Consider the following 16,511-nt stretch of genomic DNA (forward strand, 5'->3'; position numbering starts at 1 on the left):
GTTTTGGTGAAAAACATTTCACATGAACACTAAAACAACTTCAAGTGTGACTTTATAAACCAGACTTTTGATCTCTTCTGCTCGTTTTCCAGTTTCTTTTCTAAGATTAGACCAACCGGAGTGAAACTTCCAACCAAAAGCACTGAGTGAAGCGAGTCTCTGCTGAGAATCTTTTTTATTTGGACAAAAAACACGAGCCAAAAAAATACATCATCGTAATAATCATTTAAAAACTACTCTGATAAATGAAACTTAGAAAGGTGCCAAAACGACCAAAATGGTTCCGACAGATCAGAAAGTGCATCAGTGAGTTGAAACGGAGCGATCGTGCGTGATTCACGAGGAGAAATCATCGCGCGGTGCGTTTGTTAGTCCTGTGGTCTCACGGGGGTTCTAATTGTACGTGAAAATGTTAATGCAGTCCAGTTTGAGACACACGGAAGAAGAAAGAGCTGTGCGAGAGTATTATCTGAAAGACTGACAACAGTGGCTGCTGTGAAATCCCTACTGGGAATAATTTGCAGGAACCAGGCAGTTTGGTGCCAACTTTACAAGCTCAAATTTCCACTCAGAAGTCCCTAAATGATCCATATACAGCAGCTCTGGTGGGGGGAGAGAACAAAAAAGGAAGAAAAATCAGAATATCCACAAATTCTCAGAGTCGGGCAGCTCTAAAAGGAAGTCGTGAAACAAAGAAGGCAAAAGTGCATTCTTTCCAAAAAACTTTGGAGATTTTCTTATTATGTATTAATGCAGTTTATGGCATTAAGTTCCCTTAAAGTTTAAAAGTGAAGTCAGCTGTTAGCCCAAATTAAATGATTGGCCAGAAATGTCCTCACATCCAACCCATAAATCAGAATTCCAGATCTGAGCCGATTTAAAAAGCATAAGGGAAGAGGACTTCTTTTGGCACCCGTCTTCCTTCCTCCCGTTTGATTGCTCTCCACGCGTCAAAAGTGAAATTTGACTTCAAACACAATTATTTAAAGACTTCATTGATTGACCCAAAAGGGAAATGACTCTTTTCTGCCCATTAAACTGACGTTTTTCGTCTTAAAACTCTGCATGAAACGTAAAAGTGTTGGCACAACCGTTTCGTCCCAATTTTGGCATCCGATGTCCAATTCAGTCTGCAAGGGGAGTATTTGTTGTACAGTTGCTACAGTTGTAAGCCTTTGTTAATGTCTCCATCTGCTGCAAGGCACTAATTTGAGATAACTACGATGTGTTTTCTGGTCCTTACTCCAGGAGATGGCGACCGTCGCTTCTTTATCCAGTTTTTCCCCCTTCTTTACATTTTTGTTCGATGAATTTTCGCCACAGATAACTTGCACGTGTCTATGTTTGGTGCGATCGCAGGTCACGCAGGTTGAGGTGGACCACCCTGATGGATGCTCATCTAGACCTGGGTGTTACTCGCAAAGGGGTTTCAGACGACATTCTTTTCACTATAGCTGCCTCAGCTGGGAAGGTTTGGAACTTTTGACCAACCAGGGAGTTTTCCTATTTGAAACCTTTTTAATTGTGACTAAAATACTTTAAAGTAAAAATCACGAGTCCAACTTTCCCTTTTGGTTTCAGCATTGGACAAGAACCCTTAAAGCCCAAGTTAAAGTCCTGTCTGATCCAGTCACCTACGATGACATCAGCCCTGCAAAGGCAGGAGCTGTAGTCCAGCTCTCTGTCTGGTAACGCAAAAACTAACCAGCTGAACTTCATGGACTGTGGCGAAGGGAAAAGCCCATTACATTTCGGTGCTCTGTTAGCACAAGAACTCGTCTTGAGATCGCTCCCCATGTGTGGAATGTGCCGAAATGTGACCGAGTCGTACTGAAATTGCATTATGAATGGAAACGCATGAGTGTGCGAAAAGTCTCTTTATGCCAGCAAGAGAGGACTGGAAGCAAACCAGTGACATGTTCTGTGGAGCTGGGGCTTTGAATTGACAAATAGCTGTTTGAGTTACTACAGCCCACATCAGAGGAGTATGTGTGGGGGGGCAGATGTCTTGCGGTTAATAAGATCTTACTTTTATTTTTGGATCTTTTTTTCCCTGCTCTATTCTGCTGGTTCTCACCGACAAAAAAATAATCACAAATAATTTTAAATGAACTAATTATGTGTGTTTGGACTATAGAAACATTTTTTTTTTAATTTTAGCTGGATCGTTAAAGAAAAAGAAATCAGAAGCGTGTTACATGTTGATGTGCGCCGTGTTTTAAGCTCAAAATCCTTGGTTACAGTTAACTTTTTGTGTGTTTAACTCCGATGCCCTTTTACCAAATGACTGGTACCCACCCCAAATACAGCAGGAGCGAGCAAGGACACTGGATATTTAGACGAGCAGGAGAAACCGATTTAAAAACGATATGACTGACCGAGCCGACGTGCAAAAGAAACGCTGAGAACAAAACAGGATTTGGAAGTCATGGCTTGCTTGTGTAAATCAGTCTCGGATAATCTGGCTTCCTTTCACACGCACATGTCTACAAAACTTATTTAACAGAGGCCATAACACAAAGTTTGAAGGTGGATCCTGCACCCAAAGAGACCTCACGTCTCCGTGGTAACCCACCTACTCCCCTCCCCAATAGGTGATCCCTTCTCCATCCATCTGTGAAAGAGACTGGCTTGGCTCAGGAGGCTAAAAAACAAGGCAACGACAGCAGGAGAGGCTGAAAAACACAACACAACACAGCCCTCCTCCTTTCATCTGCTCCCTCCATCTTCTCCTTGATCCTCTTCTTATTTCATTATATGTCTGAGTCTGTTCAGCCTCCAGCTGTCGCTGGGAAACAGCTGCCGTGGGTCAAATTTATACCTGGGAGGGAAGAAAAAAAAAAGTCAAGGCCAACAAACAACAACTGTTTCCAGTGATTAATGATGGGTATTATTTACAAAGGTTTAAAGAAGCTTTTTTTCCTTTTAGGATATTTAACTGGTATCAATCCATTGTTCGTTCGACTTAATTGAAAATTAGAGCAAAGTCAAGTGATTATCGCATCTTTACTCTGTCTCTTTTAACTATTATTTCAGATTTGGCTACTATTGACTGTTGCAGGACGTCCAAATCTGTAAAATTGGTTTGTTTAACATTAAAAAAAAAAAAAAAAAAAAAAAAAAAAAAAACACAGGATAAAAATGCAGGTGCACAAGGTAAGTCGTGTCTCCTTTTTTTTCCTGAATTAAAGGGATTCTGGTTCATAATTCAACAGCTGGTTTGTGCTTCTTCTGCAGAGGGTTTACTATGAAATGAGGGAAACTGATGGTGAGTACATAACCTGCCGCAGAGTTCACAGCTGGATTTGATCGGCTGTGAAGTGCGACACCGCCCCCCCCCCGCATCAAATTTTCCACCATGACTTCCAATTAATTAAAACTGATTCAGCGTCATATAGTCGGGGGTGCAGCTTGTTGAAACAATGTTGACCAAATGTCAGCAGATCAGCCTTCGTATTTACTCTAAATACAACGTCGATTCAATTCCATCTTTTTCCATCATTTAATCTATTCAATTTAAATTCTACATTTCTCCAGATCACCTTGGATCGTACACGCCGGGTGTCCGACATGTCAGTCCAGAGCAGGACTGCAGCATCATCAGCCGGTGGTTCATCTTCTCCAGGACTTCTTGGTCAATGGTTTTCGCAATGTTGGTCAGCTGGAAGGGGTCTGCTGTCACATTGTAGACTTCCACAAACACCTAAAGGGGACACACACCCGCAGCGCTAAGTTACGGAGACGTTAACACTTTCTTCATTAACTATTGTGCCACCAGATGCCACCACGCTGAGGAAGGTGATGAGGCAAAGATATTTGTTGTTCTCAGTACCTCGTTGTCATCAAACTCGCAGTACTGCATGTTGACAGAGGGGGCGACGGTGCGCACACAAGCATAGGTGTTGTTGTACGAGTCCTCACACACACAGTCTGGGAAACACTCCTAAAGAAAAAAAGTTTCAGTAGCTGTGCAGGTGTCACTTTAACAGAGATTACATTAGATTTCATTTAGTCCTTTTTTTTTTTTTTTTTTGCCCCCATACCGACACTCCTGGTCCCAGCAGCGGGCAGGCAGGGTCCGACACGTTGCTCCCCTCGCCCTCGTACTCAACCAGTATGTCAGTTCTCCAGCTGCTGGCGTTCATCTTCCCCTCCTGGCATCACAAAGACAAGCTTTTACTTTACTGCTACTGTCATTTTCACGGAATCCCAATCCGTCTTTTTTTTACGAATACGTGTAAATGTCCATAGATATAATTCTTTACAATGAGTTGCATGAGGATAACATGAGTCACTTAAATCTCTTAAAACTCCCAACACTGAGATCAACTATTAGCAGTAGATTTTAGAGGAACAGATTGACAGTCACTTCATTTTAGCTGTCCTTGGTTTAAATGCATTTTAATATCAAATATCGAAAAAATTTAAGTAAAAAAAGACAAGACATCTCTGTGCTCGTGCAGGCACTGGGTTTGTTTGCTCATAGCAACGTAGGCTAAGAGTTCTCACCATAATGGGCAGGAAGGACATGCCGTCCATTTGGGTCTTGTTGACATTGTAGCCGGCGATGTCGAGGATGGTCGGGCCGAGGTCGACGTTCGCCACCAGCATCTGGGGACATTATGCATTCAGTTAAATTGAGTTCAGCAGATGCTGCAGAGGACAGACGGCTGAGCCAGAATAACAACACAGCAGACTGGATGCACTCTCTGTGGGCGTTATTACATGTCATGTTAAAAAAATTAAATAAATTCAGGCCTGATCTGAACAACTTGAATGTGAATGTCTTCAACAGGCAGAAAGTTTGTGGAAGACTTTAGCGAGAGAATCTCCAACGCATGCCACAAGGAAACTTTGGGACACCGTGTATACAGAATTCACACCTCTGGGACCTTTCCGCACACGTCTCCACCCAAAAGAAGGGGCGGCAATGCAGCGGTCGAACCACCTCAGGGTGCTGAAGAGCCTCATAGTTCTCTGCCACAGCAGCATCTCTCATTGCCAGCTGAACCCCCCCCTTAATGTCTGTGTAAAGGAAACTCAGAGATGTGCATGGAAACATGTCGCATGTCTTAGCCTTTTGAGTTGTTTTGAAGGAACTGTGGTCTACAAACTATTTTCTACTAAATTGTGGATTTGGATTTGGATTTTTAAGCAGATTTTCTGGACAGGATTTTTAGAGCTGGTCTGAGCTCCGTGCTGCAGTGGAGTTGGTATGCTACAGATTGTAAGGCTATAAATAGGCCTGCTGAAATGCATGAGCCTCCCGTGAGCTCTAGCTGTGTATCTGACAACTCGTCAGCTAAGCAGAGTTTGGACTGCTTTCTTAACTTGACAAGAAACAATACCAAGTAAGACTGGGTTCATTTTGTGAAGATGGATAAATGGGTCGGCTCTTTAAGCTCTGCAGACCCATTCATTTGAAATGAACGTGGAAAACGTGCAAGGCAGCGTGTCTGTAAGATCAGGGCTGGGAAACACTGGTATATAATCACATGGACTAAACGTATTTTACTAGTCATAAAAAAGTACCTGGCTGGTCTGGTTGGGTTTGATATTTGGTCCTCTGACCATGAGAGGAACTCTGATGTCGAACTCGTAGAGCTGCCTTTTATCCAGCGGCAGAGAGAACTGACCTGAAACGGAGCAAAGACATGCATGTCTTCATTGTGTTGGCTCACAATGTAAAGCGAAGCAGCTGGTCATGAGTACATTACACACGCATACCTGTGTGGTACCCGTTATCAGAGGTAAAGAAGATGTAGGTGTTGTCCAGTTCACCTCTGACCTCCAACTTCTTCACAATTTTCTCCACCAGGTCATCCACCGACAGTAAAGTTTGCCACCTGCAGCCCAGGACGAGCAACACGAATGAGGGGCAACGTATCACAAAACGAGGGGTAAATTAATATGAAACCGTTCGGTATCGGTGTTCGAGATCAAAAGAAATAGGAAGCAGGAGACAGGAGAGGAGAGGAGAGGAGGAGGATATCTCCCACTGACCTTTTCCTGAAGGCATCATCGAGAAACTGAATGGAGGAGTTGGTCATGGGAGTTTTAGCCTGTCTGATCAACCAGTGTTTGTCCTAAACGCAGAAAGAAGAAGTCATTCGACCGAACACTGCTAAATCTAATCACTTCAGACCGAATGCTTTAAAAGCCCCACCTTCCCGTGGATGTTAAAGTTGGGGTCCCTGGGAGCCTTGGTGGTGTTGAAGCGGCCCTGGTACTGAGGAGCTGCAGTCCAGGGGGAGTGAGGGGCCGGCGTGGACACCATCATGAAGAACGGCTGGTAGCTGGATTTATACTGAAGGAATTCCAGAGACATGTTGGCCTGAGAGAGAGAGAGAGAGAGAGAGAGAGAGGTGAACAAAACAGAATAATAAGCCCAATATTAATTACACACACTTTGTTTTTCTGCGCCTTGAAACTTTTGACGATCAGATGCCTCACCAGGACGTCCGTCAGGTAGTCCTTGCTGTAGTCCGCTCCGTGTTTCTGAGCTTTCCCATTCACCGACAGGGTGTAGTTGTAGTATTTAGAGTTTTTCTCCTGAAAAACAAGCATCACATTGACCAAAAGTACAGATGTGTGTCCGATAGAGTTTTTCCACTGAAAGGCAGTTATCTGGTTCACCTCTTAACAGCCACCAGGATGCAGATGACACGTTCAAAGTGGAGGAGCACGGTACAAATATGGAGGCTTTTAGTTATGTAAGCGAACTTTGGAGCTCTGCCACATTCACGCATCTAGGGTGTCTTTTGGACCAGGATTGGCTTAAGATGTAGCTCGGATCGGAATTTGGCCAGGACTGGACCGAGGCCGTTTGCCAGGCAGGTAAATGCCCTGAAAATCTGAGCTCGCAGTGAAGCTCAACCATCCAAGAGAAGTAAGGTGAAAGGGACTTAAATTTGATTTTAATTTTTGGTACCCAGAGTGGGAATGAAAGCTAAATCCTGATATTGATGGGAAGTTGCACGCAAACATCCGGCCTGAAAAGCTGAAAAGGACTCAAATTAAACTAATTTCCGTCCTATTCCTGTTGTGAGAACAGAACTATGACACAATGGGCATCATGCAAGAACCGTTCGTACGCACAGATTTGTTCTTAAATCGTGCGTACGAGTGATTCAAGAGAATTTTTGCATTCACCAATCTTTTCGTATTTTACGTTTTCTTTCAGGTACGAACAGAATTTACGAGTGATCCAGAGCTATCGGAGGAGTTTCGTGAAATAGTCCGCTGTTATTCTAATCAAGTTTGCTTGACTAATGGATTGTATATTTAATTACTTTGAAGCAAACATAAATAAATATACCCCATACCCAAAGCCCCTCTGCTGTCGTGGAGCGCACTGAGCTGAAGGCCAGGTGGGTGTGTCTCCATACCTCGTTCATGGCGCAATATTGCCATGAACGAGGGTCTCCCACTACCTGAACCAGCCCAGGCAGACCAGAAGGTGTGGTGCCAGAAGACCCCCCTCATGGACCACCCCATCAAAGTGCCATCATGATGAGGCAACAACTGATTGCACGGCTTTAGTTGCAGTCATCGAGCGCCTGGCCATGGCGAGACGTTTTTTTTTAAGCCACATTCATATCAAACCATTAATTTTTTATTTCGGTGACATGGTATTAACAGCACTCGTAATTGCTTCCCATTTCTTCGCTTTAGCAGCTCCCGTAATTCCACTGCTGACACTGCTAAAAATGACAGATTTTCCTTTTTGGATCTCTGAAAGCAGAACTTCAGTCTCAGAGCCCCTAAAGTTGTTCTTTATGCGCCTTGATGCCATTCTCATGACTCAACACTCAACACTTCCTGGCACAGGAGTGAGGAAGCACAGCTGTATGGTATAACTTTGGGCGTGGAGTATGCAAATCTACTATTCTCGTGCACGTGAACTTAGATACGCACGGGTGGGATTCATCATTTACGCAGGTCGTTTACACACTTTTTCCGAAGTTAAGAGCGTTTGTTGAATCTGACGTGGCGTGTTCGTACGACACCTTCTTACGAAAAAAGTAAGAGAAATTTAGAATAAAAATACGAAAATGTTCTTGCATGAGGCCCATTGTTCTCCTATACAAGCTTAAACCTTTCTGCTCCTCATTTGTGTTTGGGTTCACAAGTCTTGAAACGAGTCAAGCGATTGCAAATGTCACCGATTTTCAGATTCAGCACGGTCACACGACCACGTGATCTAAGACGTGTTTCCGAGCAGCGGCCTCTACATTTCACAGCAGCCGATCTGAAAAAAGGTCCCTCAAAGGCGGTTTGCTTGAAGATAAAGCGAAGCTAGAACGAGTCCGAAGGATTTATTATCTGACAAGTCCGTCTTTGTTGCGCTGGATTTCATGTCACGAGTTCCTTGCCGAGATCTGTGTCTGTTTAGCGTAACAGTAAAAACCAAGTTAAAGTTAAACAATTTCTGTAGAGCAGTTGGAAAATGGAGAAAATCTAATTTTAATCTACTTAATAATCTGACTTCTAATAGAAGAGAGTTTCCAGTCATGTGACCGCACAAACTTCAGTTATTTACGAGGCAAACTGATCGTAGATCACCTTTCAGATGCACAGTTGGAGAAAATAAACCTCCCAGAGAGATATTAAAGACCTACAACCTTTAATCAACATACGTGCCCCATTAAAGATCACATGGAGGACATGAAGAAAGTTTGAGGATTCATAAACATTTCAAAGCACAAGAAACTGAAATGTTATTATTATTTCTTGGCAAAACAATCAAACCAAAGCAGATTAGCACTGTTAACCGTGTTAACTCCTATGAAGAGAAAGGTCAGATTTCTTGAGTCTGATTCAATCAATAATCGAGTGTGATCTGATGTAATCATTAGAAAGTTCAAGTAGATTAACCCTCCTCCACTGATGCGGCACATGTCTCTGAAACGCTCTCTTTAAACTGGATCAAAGTACAGCGAGGCAGACGAAAAGTTGCCACACCACCAGGAGATCACTGCGAGGTAGAAAAAGAACTTGAAGTCGGCATTTTTCATAGATGCAACAAAAGAAATGGGAACAAATGATCGGTCTTTGACCTAAAGATACAATTTAAAATAGCTCCTTCACTAAGTTATCCGTTATGTGTAGACACGCCACTGGTTCGTCCCTTGAGTTAGGTGCTTTCGTCATGCTTGAATGATTCACAGGTCAGTGTTCAGTGACTCAGCAAACAAAGACGCACAGTCTTTTCTTTTGAGGATCCAATCTTCAAAGCTTCAAACGGCGGATATTCGTTCACGACATGAATGAACCTTTTACTTTGATGCTCAAAAAAAGCCCCATAAGAGTCTTTTTTCCCCAATCACTTCTAACACTTACCAACGCCACCCAGTAGTTCCAGCCCGGAGGGACGTGCTCCACGCCACCGGCGTCAGAGTGTCCGTACTGCAAGACAGAAATGGTCACGTTGAAATATTTTAATGGCACGTGTTCAAGACGTGGAGAAAAATGATGCGTCCGGGGATGCAGATACACAGAAGAAAGGGTGAAAACAGAAGAAGAAGAAACTCAGTTAGAAAGCGATGTAAAGCATAGTCCTGGAGCAGACTGTTCTCATCCGTCACAGATGTAAACTCCATTTTAAGCACAAGTTGATATTTAACCATTTCAACTTTGTTAAGATGAGACTGGTGTTGATTTGAATTCTTTTTGTTTCCTTTTGTCATTACATTTTCAGGGATTATCAATTGCTGATAAGGTTCCGTATCCTCCTCCACCCACCCAAAAACATTTGCTTTACCGCTACATGACATACACAAATTACAAAGTAAAGGCAGATTCTTTCCATCCATCTTTGGTCATTCAAAGACAAGTTATTTACATGTGTTAATGTTCACAAAGCACTTTATATTTTGTCATACTGTACACTGTTGCTGCTCCCACTAAAGGCCAAGTCTGCTCCGATTGACCATTTGATCGATGCGGAGCGCAAGACTGCTTGGTCATTCTTAGTACTGAGGCGTGCCAAACCCGCCACCAGGCAGGCATTTATGCTGGACTACAAAGGGGCTCAAACAGCTCTTTTAGAGAAAATCGTTCCCTTTGATGTGGACTTTAAAAAGCTAAAACGATGAAGAAAAAGGGAGAAGCCCATTTTTCAAAACAGGAAGTCGATCAGCTTTGATGTGCCATTAGCAGACGTGAACGCAGTTTTAAGCCCCTTCATTCTTCAGATAAGGGCAGCAAAACAAACCCGCAGACAAAGAAAAAGGGGCAACTGTTACGCATTGTGCCGATTCACATGCTCGTCTCTCCTCTTCTCACCTGGTTGAGATATTTCCCGGCAAAGAAGGTCTGGTAGCCGCCGTAGGTCTTCAGTAAGGCGGGAAAGGTGTGGGCCTCCTCGCTCTTCTGCCAGGCCGTGCTGCTGCAGTTTCCCTCCAAGGTGTTGTTGATGACGTGGTGGTTGTGGGGGTATTTCCCCGTCAGGATGCTGGCTCGGCTCGGGCAGCACAGCGGGCTGGCGACAAACTAAAGGACAGTGGGAGAGTCAGGGCACCGGCAGAAGGAAAACAGTCGAGTCCCTAACGAGACAACAAGGTCAATGGTACTTACTGCGTTTGTGAAGGATATCCCTGCATCGGCAATTAGTTTTTTCGTCTTACTTAGTGGATTCTGAAAAAAATTCAAACGTGTTGTTTTACTTTGAGCATTAGTTTTCTTTTAAATCATGCATCATTGAGTTTATAAACATCTACTGGCTTCCAACACACTCCATTGTACTCATTCCAAGAGGAAGCGCTTGGATGTGATGGAGGCACGAGGCCGAGTACAGGGAACTGGTCGACCACTTTGTGGCACGGCGTGGGAGCCATCGCCTCATCGTGAATGTAAACCATGCAAACAAACCAAAGACTATTTCCATCCTAGGAGAAGAGGTGGAGGTGTTGGAGGAATACAGATTCCTGGTAGTTTACCTGGATAACAGACTGAACTACAAAAGCAACACTGACGATGTCTACAAGAAGGAACAGAGCAGACTGTACAAGCTGCTACACATAATGGACAACACTGCACACCCTCGATACAACACAGTTATCAAATAACAAAGCATCTTCAGCCAGAGGCTTCTTCAGTTATGCTGCAATAAGGATTGATACAGGGCGTTGTAAACAGACTTAGATATGACTCTATGGCGGGAGAGGGGGTCTGGAACTATTTAGTAGTATTCAATTTGAGCGAGCGCCTGGTCTGTGCCCGTGGGGCTCGGTCGGGCACAGCCCGAAGAAACGACACGGGTCCCCCTTCCTACGGGCTCACCACCCGTGGGAGGGGCCATGGGGGTCGGGTGCAATGTGAGCTGGGCGGCAGCCGAAGGCAGGGACCTTGGCGGTCTGATCCTCGGCTACTGAAGCTGGCTCTTGGGACGTGGAACGTCACCTCTCTGCTGGGGAAGGAGCCTGAGCTGGTGCGCGAGGCTGAGCGGTTCCGGCTAGATATAGTCGGACTCACCTCGACGCATGGCTTGGGCTCCGGAACCAGCCTCCTCGAGAGGGGTTGGACTCTCTTCCACTCTGGAGTTGCCCGCGGTGAGAGGCGTAAAGCAGGTGTAGGCATACTTATTGCCCCCCGGCTGTGCGCCTGTACATTGGGGTTCACCCCGGTAGACGAGAGGGTAGCCTCCCTCCGCCTTAGGGTGGGGGGGACGGGTCCTGACTGTTGTTTGTGCTTATGCACCGAACGGCAGTTCAGAGTACCCACCCTTTTTGGAGTCCCTGGAGGAGGCACTAGAGAGTGCTCCTCCGGGAGACTCCCTCGTCCTGCTGGGGGACTTCAATGCTCACGTGGGCAATGACAGTGAGACCTGGAGGGGCGTGATTGGGAGGAACGGCCCCCCCGATCTGAATCAGAGTGGTGTTTTGTTGTTGGACTTCTGTGCTCGTCACGGATTGTCCATAACGAACACCATGTTCAGGCATAAGGGTGTCCATATGTGCACTTGGCACCAGGACACCCTAGGCCGCAGCTCGATGATCGACTTTGTAGTCGTATCATCGGACTTGCGGCCGTATGTCCTGGACACTCGGGTGAAGAGAGGGGCGGAGCTGTCAACTGATCACCACCTGGTGGTGAGTTGGCTCCGCTGGTGGGGGAGGAAGCCGGTCAGACCTGGCAGGCCCAAACGTATTGTGAGGGTCTGCTGGGAACGGCTGGCGGAATCCCCTGTAAGGAGGAGTTTCAACTCCCACCTCCGGCAGAGCTTCAACCATGTCCCGGGGGAGGTGGGGGACATTGAGCCCGAATGGGCCATGTTCCGTGCCTCCATTGTTGAGGCGGCCGACCGGAGCTGTGGCCGCAAGGTGGTCGGTGCCTGTCGTGGCGGCAATCCCCGAACCCGCTGGTGGACCCCAGTGGTGAGGGAGGCCGTCAAGCTGAAGAAGGAGTCCTATCGGGCCTTTTTGGCCAGTGGGACTCTGGAAGCAGCTGATGGGTACCGACAGGCCAAGCGGAACGCAGCCTCGGCGGTTGCTGAGGCAAAAACTCGGGCTTGGGAGGAGTTCGGGGAGGCCATGGAGAACGATTTCCGGACGGCCTCGAGGAGATTCTGGTCCACCATCCGGCGGCTCAGGGGGGGGAAGCGGTGCACCGTCAACACCGTGTATGGTGAGGGCGGGGCTCTGCTGACTTCAACTAGGGACGTCGTGAGTCGGTGGGGGGAGTACTTCGAGGGCCTCCTCAATCCTACCGACACGCCTTCTGATGAGGAAGCAGAGTTGGGGAGCTCGGACGTGGGACCTCCCATTTCTGGGGCTGAGGTTGCCGAGGTGGTCAAAAAACTCCTCGGTGGCAAGGCCCCGGGGGTGGATGAGGTCCGTCCTGAGTTCCTCAAGGCTCTGGATGTTGTGGGGCTGTCTTGGTTGACACGCCTCTGCAGCATCGCGTGGACATCGGGGGCAGTGCCTCTGGACTGGCAGATCGGGGTGGTGGTCCCCCTCTTTAAAAAGGAGTGGACCAGCTCTTCACCCTCCGCAGGATCCTGGAGGGAGCATGGGAGTTCGCCCAACCTGTCTACATGTGTTTTGTGGACTTGGAGAAGGCGTTCGACCGTGTCCCTCGGGGACTCTTGTGGGGGGTGCTCCGGGAGTATGGAGTGCCGGACTCCTTGATATGGGCTGTCCGGTCTCTGTATGACCGGTGTCAGAGTCTGGTCCGCATTGCCGGCAGTAAGTCGGACATGTTTCCTGTGGGGGTTGGACTCCGTCAGGGCTGCCCTTTGTCACCGATTCTGTTCATAATTTTTATGGACAGAATTTCTAGGCGCAGCCAGGGCGTCGAGGGGGTCCGGTTTGGCGACCTCAGAATCGGGTCTCTGCTTTTTGCGGACGATTTGGTTCTGTTGGCGTTGTCGGGCCGTGACCTTCAGCTCTCACTGGAGCGGTTCGCAGCCGAGTGTGAAGCGGCTGGGATGACCATCAGCACCTCCAAATCTGAGACCATGGTCTTCGGCCGGAAAAGGGTGGAATGCTCTCTCCGGGTCGGGAATGAGATCCTTCCCCAAGTGGAGGAGTTCAAGTATCTCGGGGTCTTGTTCACGAGTGAGGGACGAATGGAACAGGAGATTGACAGACGGATTGGTGCGGCGTCTGCAGTGATGCGGGCTCTGCACCGGCCCGTCGTGGTGAAGAAGGAGCTGAGCCAGAAGGCGAAGCTCTCGATTTACCGGTCAATCTATGTTCCTACCCTCACCTATGGTCACGAGCTGTGGGTAGTGACCGAAAGAACGAGATCGCGAATACAAGCGGCCGAAATGAGTTTCCTCCGCAGGGTGTCTGGGCTCTCCCTTAGAGATAGGGTGAGAAGCTCGGTCATCCGGGAGGGGCTCGGAGTAGAACCGCTGCTCCTCCGCATCGAGAGGAGTCAGATGAGGTGGCTCGGGCATCTGGTTAGGATGCCTCCTGGACGCCTCCCCGGTGAGGTGTTCCGGGCCCGTCCCACTGGGAGGAGACCCCGGGGAAGACCCAGGACACGTTGGAGAGACTATGTCTCTCGGCTGGCCTGGGAACGCCTCGGGGTCCCCCCAGAAGAGCTGGAGGAAGTGGCCGGGGACAGGGACGTCTGGGTCTCTTTGCTCAAGCTGCTGCCCCCGCGACCCGATCCCCGGACCAGCGGAAGATAATGGATGGATGGATGGATGGATCAATTTGAAATATGTTTGACTTGGAACAAAATGTTCTACTTTGCTCATAAGTTTCACACTTGCAGGCACGTCTTCTTCCCACACCCCCTAAAGATGTCTGTAACACTAATCCATATAAATATATATATATATGACTTTCAAATTGTATTGTTTTTAACTGAAGAATTTTTTTTTAAAAGCACATTCACCTGAATAAAAAAAAAAAAAATCACTGGTAATAGAGATCTTTCCAGGTTAGTTTTATTGTGCATAACATTCGAGGTATAGATAAAGAAAAGCACTACAAAATGCACATATAAAGTAAAAGAGGTCAGTGACAGTGAGCTATATATGTAAAAATAGACATTTTATCATATCTGCTTGGTATACTTTAATAAGGATTGTGGATAAAACTGAACAAAATAAGTTAATGTACCATAAAATGTAACAACAAAGCCGAGCACATAGCGTGCATTGACAATGAGAACTTAGCCTTTTTAGCCTATTCTTGAAATGTGAGTGACTTCTTCGGGTTAAGCAGTATCTCTCCTGGAGTTTAACAAACATCTTGAGAGGTTTTATTCACTCTTCAAGACTGTAATGTAAATTTGGTTAAGTAAGACATGTTTAAACGCCCTGTTTGTTTCAGTCACACTAAGGAGTACACTCACTAAGGAGATTAAGGAGTACAAAACTGTCCTACATTGCAATGTCAACAATTTAGGTAATCTCAGTTTGCATCTTCTCTGTGTGTTTTGGGTAAAAGGTGGATTTTTATCGAAAGGAAGGGGGGTGTTTCCACTAAACAGTGGGAGCAGATAGGAAGTGATAAGACTGCTGACTCAGTGAGATGCCTAAATGATGTGTCCAATCAGGAATGCGAACTGTCAGCTTTATCAAACTAGTTTAAATCAAATCAGAACAGACTGATCGCATTTTTCCTCATAATTTTCAGCCTGCAACAGACCTTTAAAAAGAAACACGTCACGGTTCTTAAGCTATAAAAGAAAATCTGATATGCGTTATACAATTAGTGAAATAATAAGCTACTGACCAGCCCCCCGATAGCGCTGTCCAAGTCGTCGGTGAGGATCAAAACAATATTGGGTCTTCGGATTGATTTGGCCCAGAGCCCGCTGCTCGGTTCGCTCCACAAAGTGACGCAGATTAGGAGACAATTCAATAACAGCGGCCGACAGCAGCGATTTATCCCCATTTTTGTCACTTCAACTAAAAACTACCAGAGCTGTCTGTCTCTATCCGCAGCTCTGCGCCTAAAACAGCGTGAAATACAGTTACGGGTTCAAGGAGGAGCAGAAAACAAGCTCGGCCTTGTTACTGCGTGAGAAAAAAATACTTCCCCGTTCGCCGGTCATGTGATAGCGCTCAGCTACGGAAGCCCGAGTCACCTGATTTGACGATGAGAAGCCACCTTACATGCATAACAACTATTTTTAGGCTTTAATGCCCTGTTTTGTTTTTGTTTGTTTGTTTTTAACTTATATTTCATCTACCTAATATAACTGACCGCAGTTTTTTTTTCTTTTAATAAAAGAAAAAGTCTTACAACCACCTGCCATATTTTTTTTTCTTGTTTTCTGTGAAGTGCTTCATTGCATTCAGTTTTAAATACAGCTTTCTTTGGTCTTGGCTGATAAACCTGCCAACCCCTTTTCCAAAAAAAAAAGTTGTGAATGGTGAATACAAATAAAATGTTCATTATTTAGACTCTTTATTAAAACTTTTAAAAAAGGATACAGAAGTACAGCGTTTATATGTTTATTATCCCCGTGAACATGCAGGGACTGGATGTTAAGACGGTGGGAGGAGATATTTCTGGTCATGGTAGGTAAAGAAGGAAGGGAATCAGAGCAAGTATCGGAGCCTTGACTCAACAAAAGACTGGACGTCCACCAGCACAGATGTCCTGTGTGCCGGCTTTTGAGCTGTGTGACGATTAGAAGAAAGTTTTTATTTGTTTTCCACAGAAACCCAACTTCTCTGGAATCAGGGCTGTATATTTTTCTTTCCACGGTGGCCCCACCTGTGTTTGTCCATAAGTTGCTGTGTGGCTTTAGTTGAACTTTGCATTTAGCCAATTTGAATGTGAATGTGTCATTCTTTTACTTTGTGTGATGTGTTTATCTGTATTGCCTTTGGAATAATTTAAGGCTTAGGGCAACCCTGACCCCTAACCCTTCAAGTAGCAGTTTGAAACCCATATGGGCAAACACAGGTGGGGCCACCGTGGAAACTGCGGACAAACCCACTTGGGACCCTTATCTGCCGTCCAAATTTAAACCTCATGGGCCCCACATGGACATGCTGGCTGGGTATTGGCCAATATATTGCTTTGACAAATTAATTTTAT

The 16,511-nt window shown here is 46.0% G+C and overlaps 1 protein-coding gene across 1 annotated transcript; it reads right to left on the reverse strand.

Annotated features, from left to right (window-relative positions):
- Positions 1 to 158: 158 nt before the first annotated feature.
- Positions 159 to 15,514, reverse strand: gnsa (glucosamine (N-acetyl)-6-sulfatase a). Its single transcript, XM_075471850.1, has 14 exons — positions 15,195 to 15,514; positions 10,579 to 10,638; positions 10,288 to 10,494; positions 9,343 to 9,408; positions 6,454 to 6,552; positions 6,167 to 6,334; positions 6,004 to 6,086; positions 5,728 to 5,846; positions 5,533 to 5,636; positions 4,510 to 4,611; positions 4,044 to 4,154; positions 3,833 to 3,943; positions 3,543 to 3,703; positions 159 to 2,821 (listed from the first exon to the last, which is right to left on the reverse strand). The coding sequence occupies exons 1-14, from the start codon at positions 15,354 to 15,356 to the stop codon at positions 2,746 to 2,748; spliced, it is 1,629 nt and encodes a 542-aa protein (XP_075327965.1). The 5' UTR covers positions 15,357 to 15,514; the 3' UTR covers positions 159 to 2,745.
- Positions 15,515 to 16,511: the final 997 nt, after the last annotated feature.

This window comes from Odontesthes bonariensis, chromosome 8, assembly GCF_027942865.1.
Source record: "Odontesthes bonariensis isolate fOdoBon6 chromosome 8, fOdoBon6.hap1, whole genome shotgun sequence".
In the NCBI taxonomy this organism is placed as follows: Eukaryota; Metazoa; Chordata; class Actinopteri; order Atheriniformes; family Atherinopsidae; genus Odontesthes; species Odontesthes bonariensis.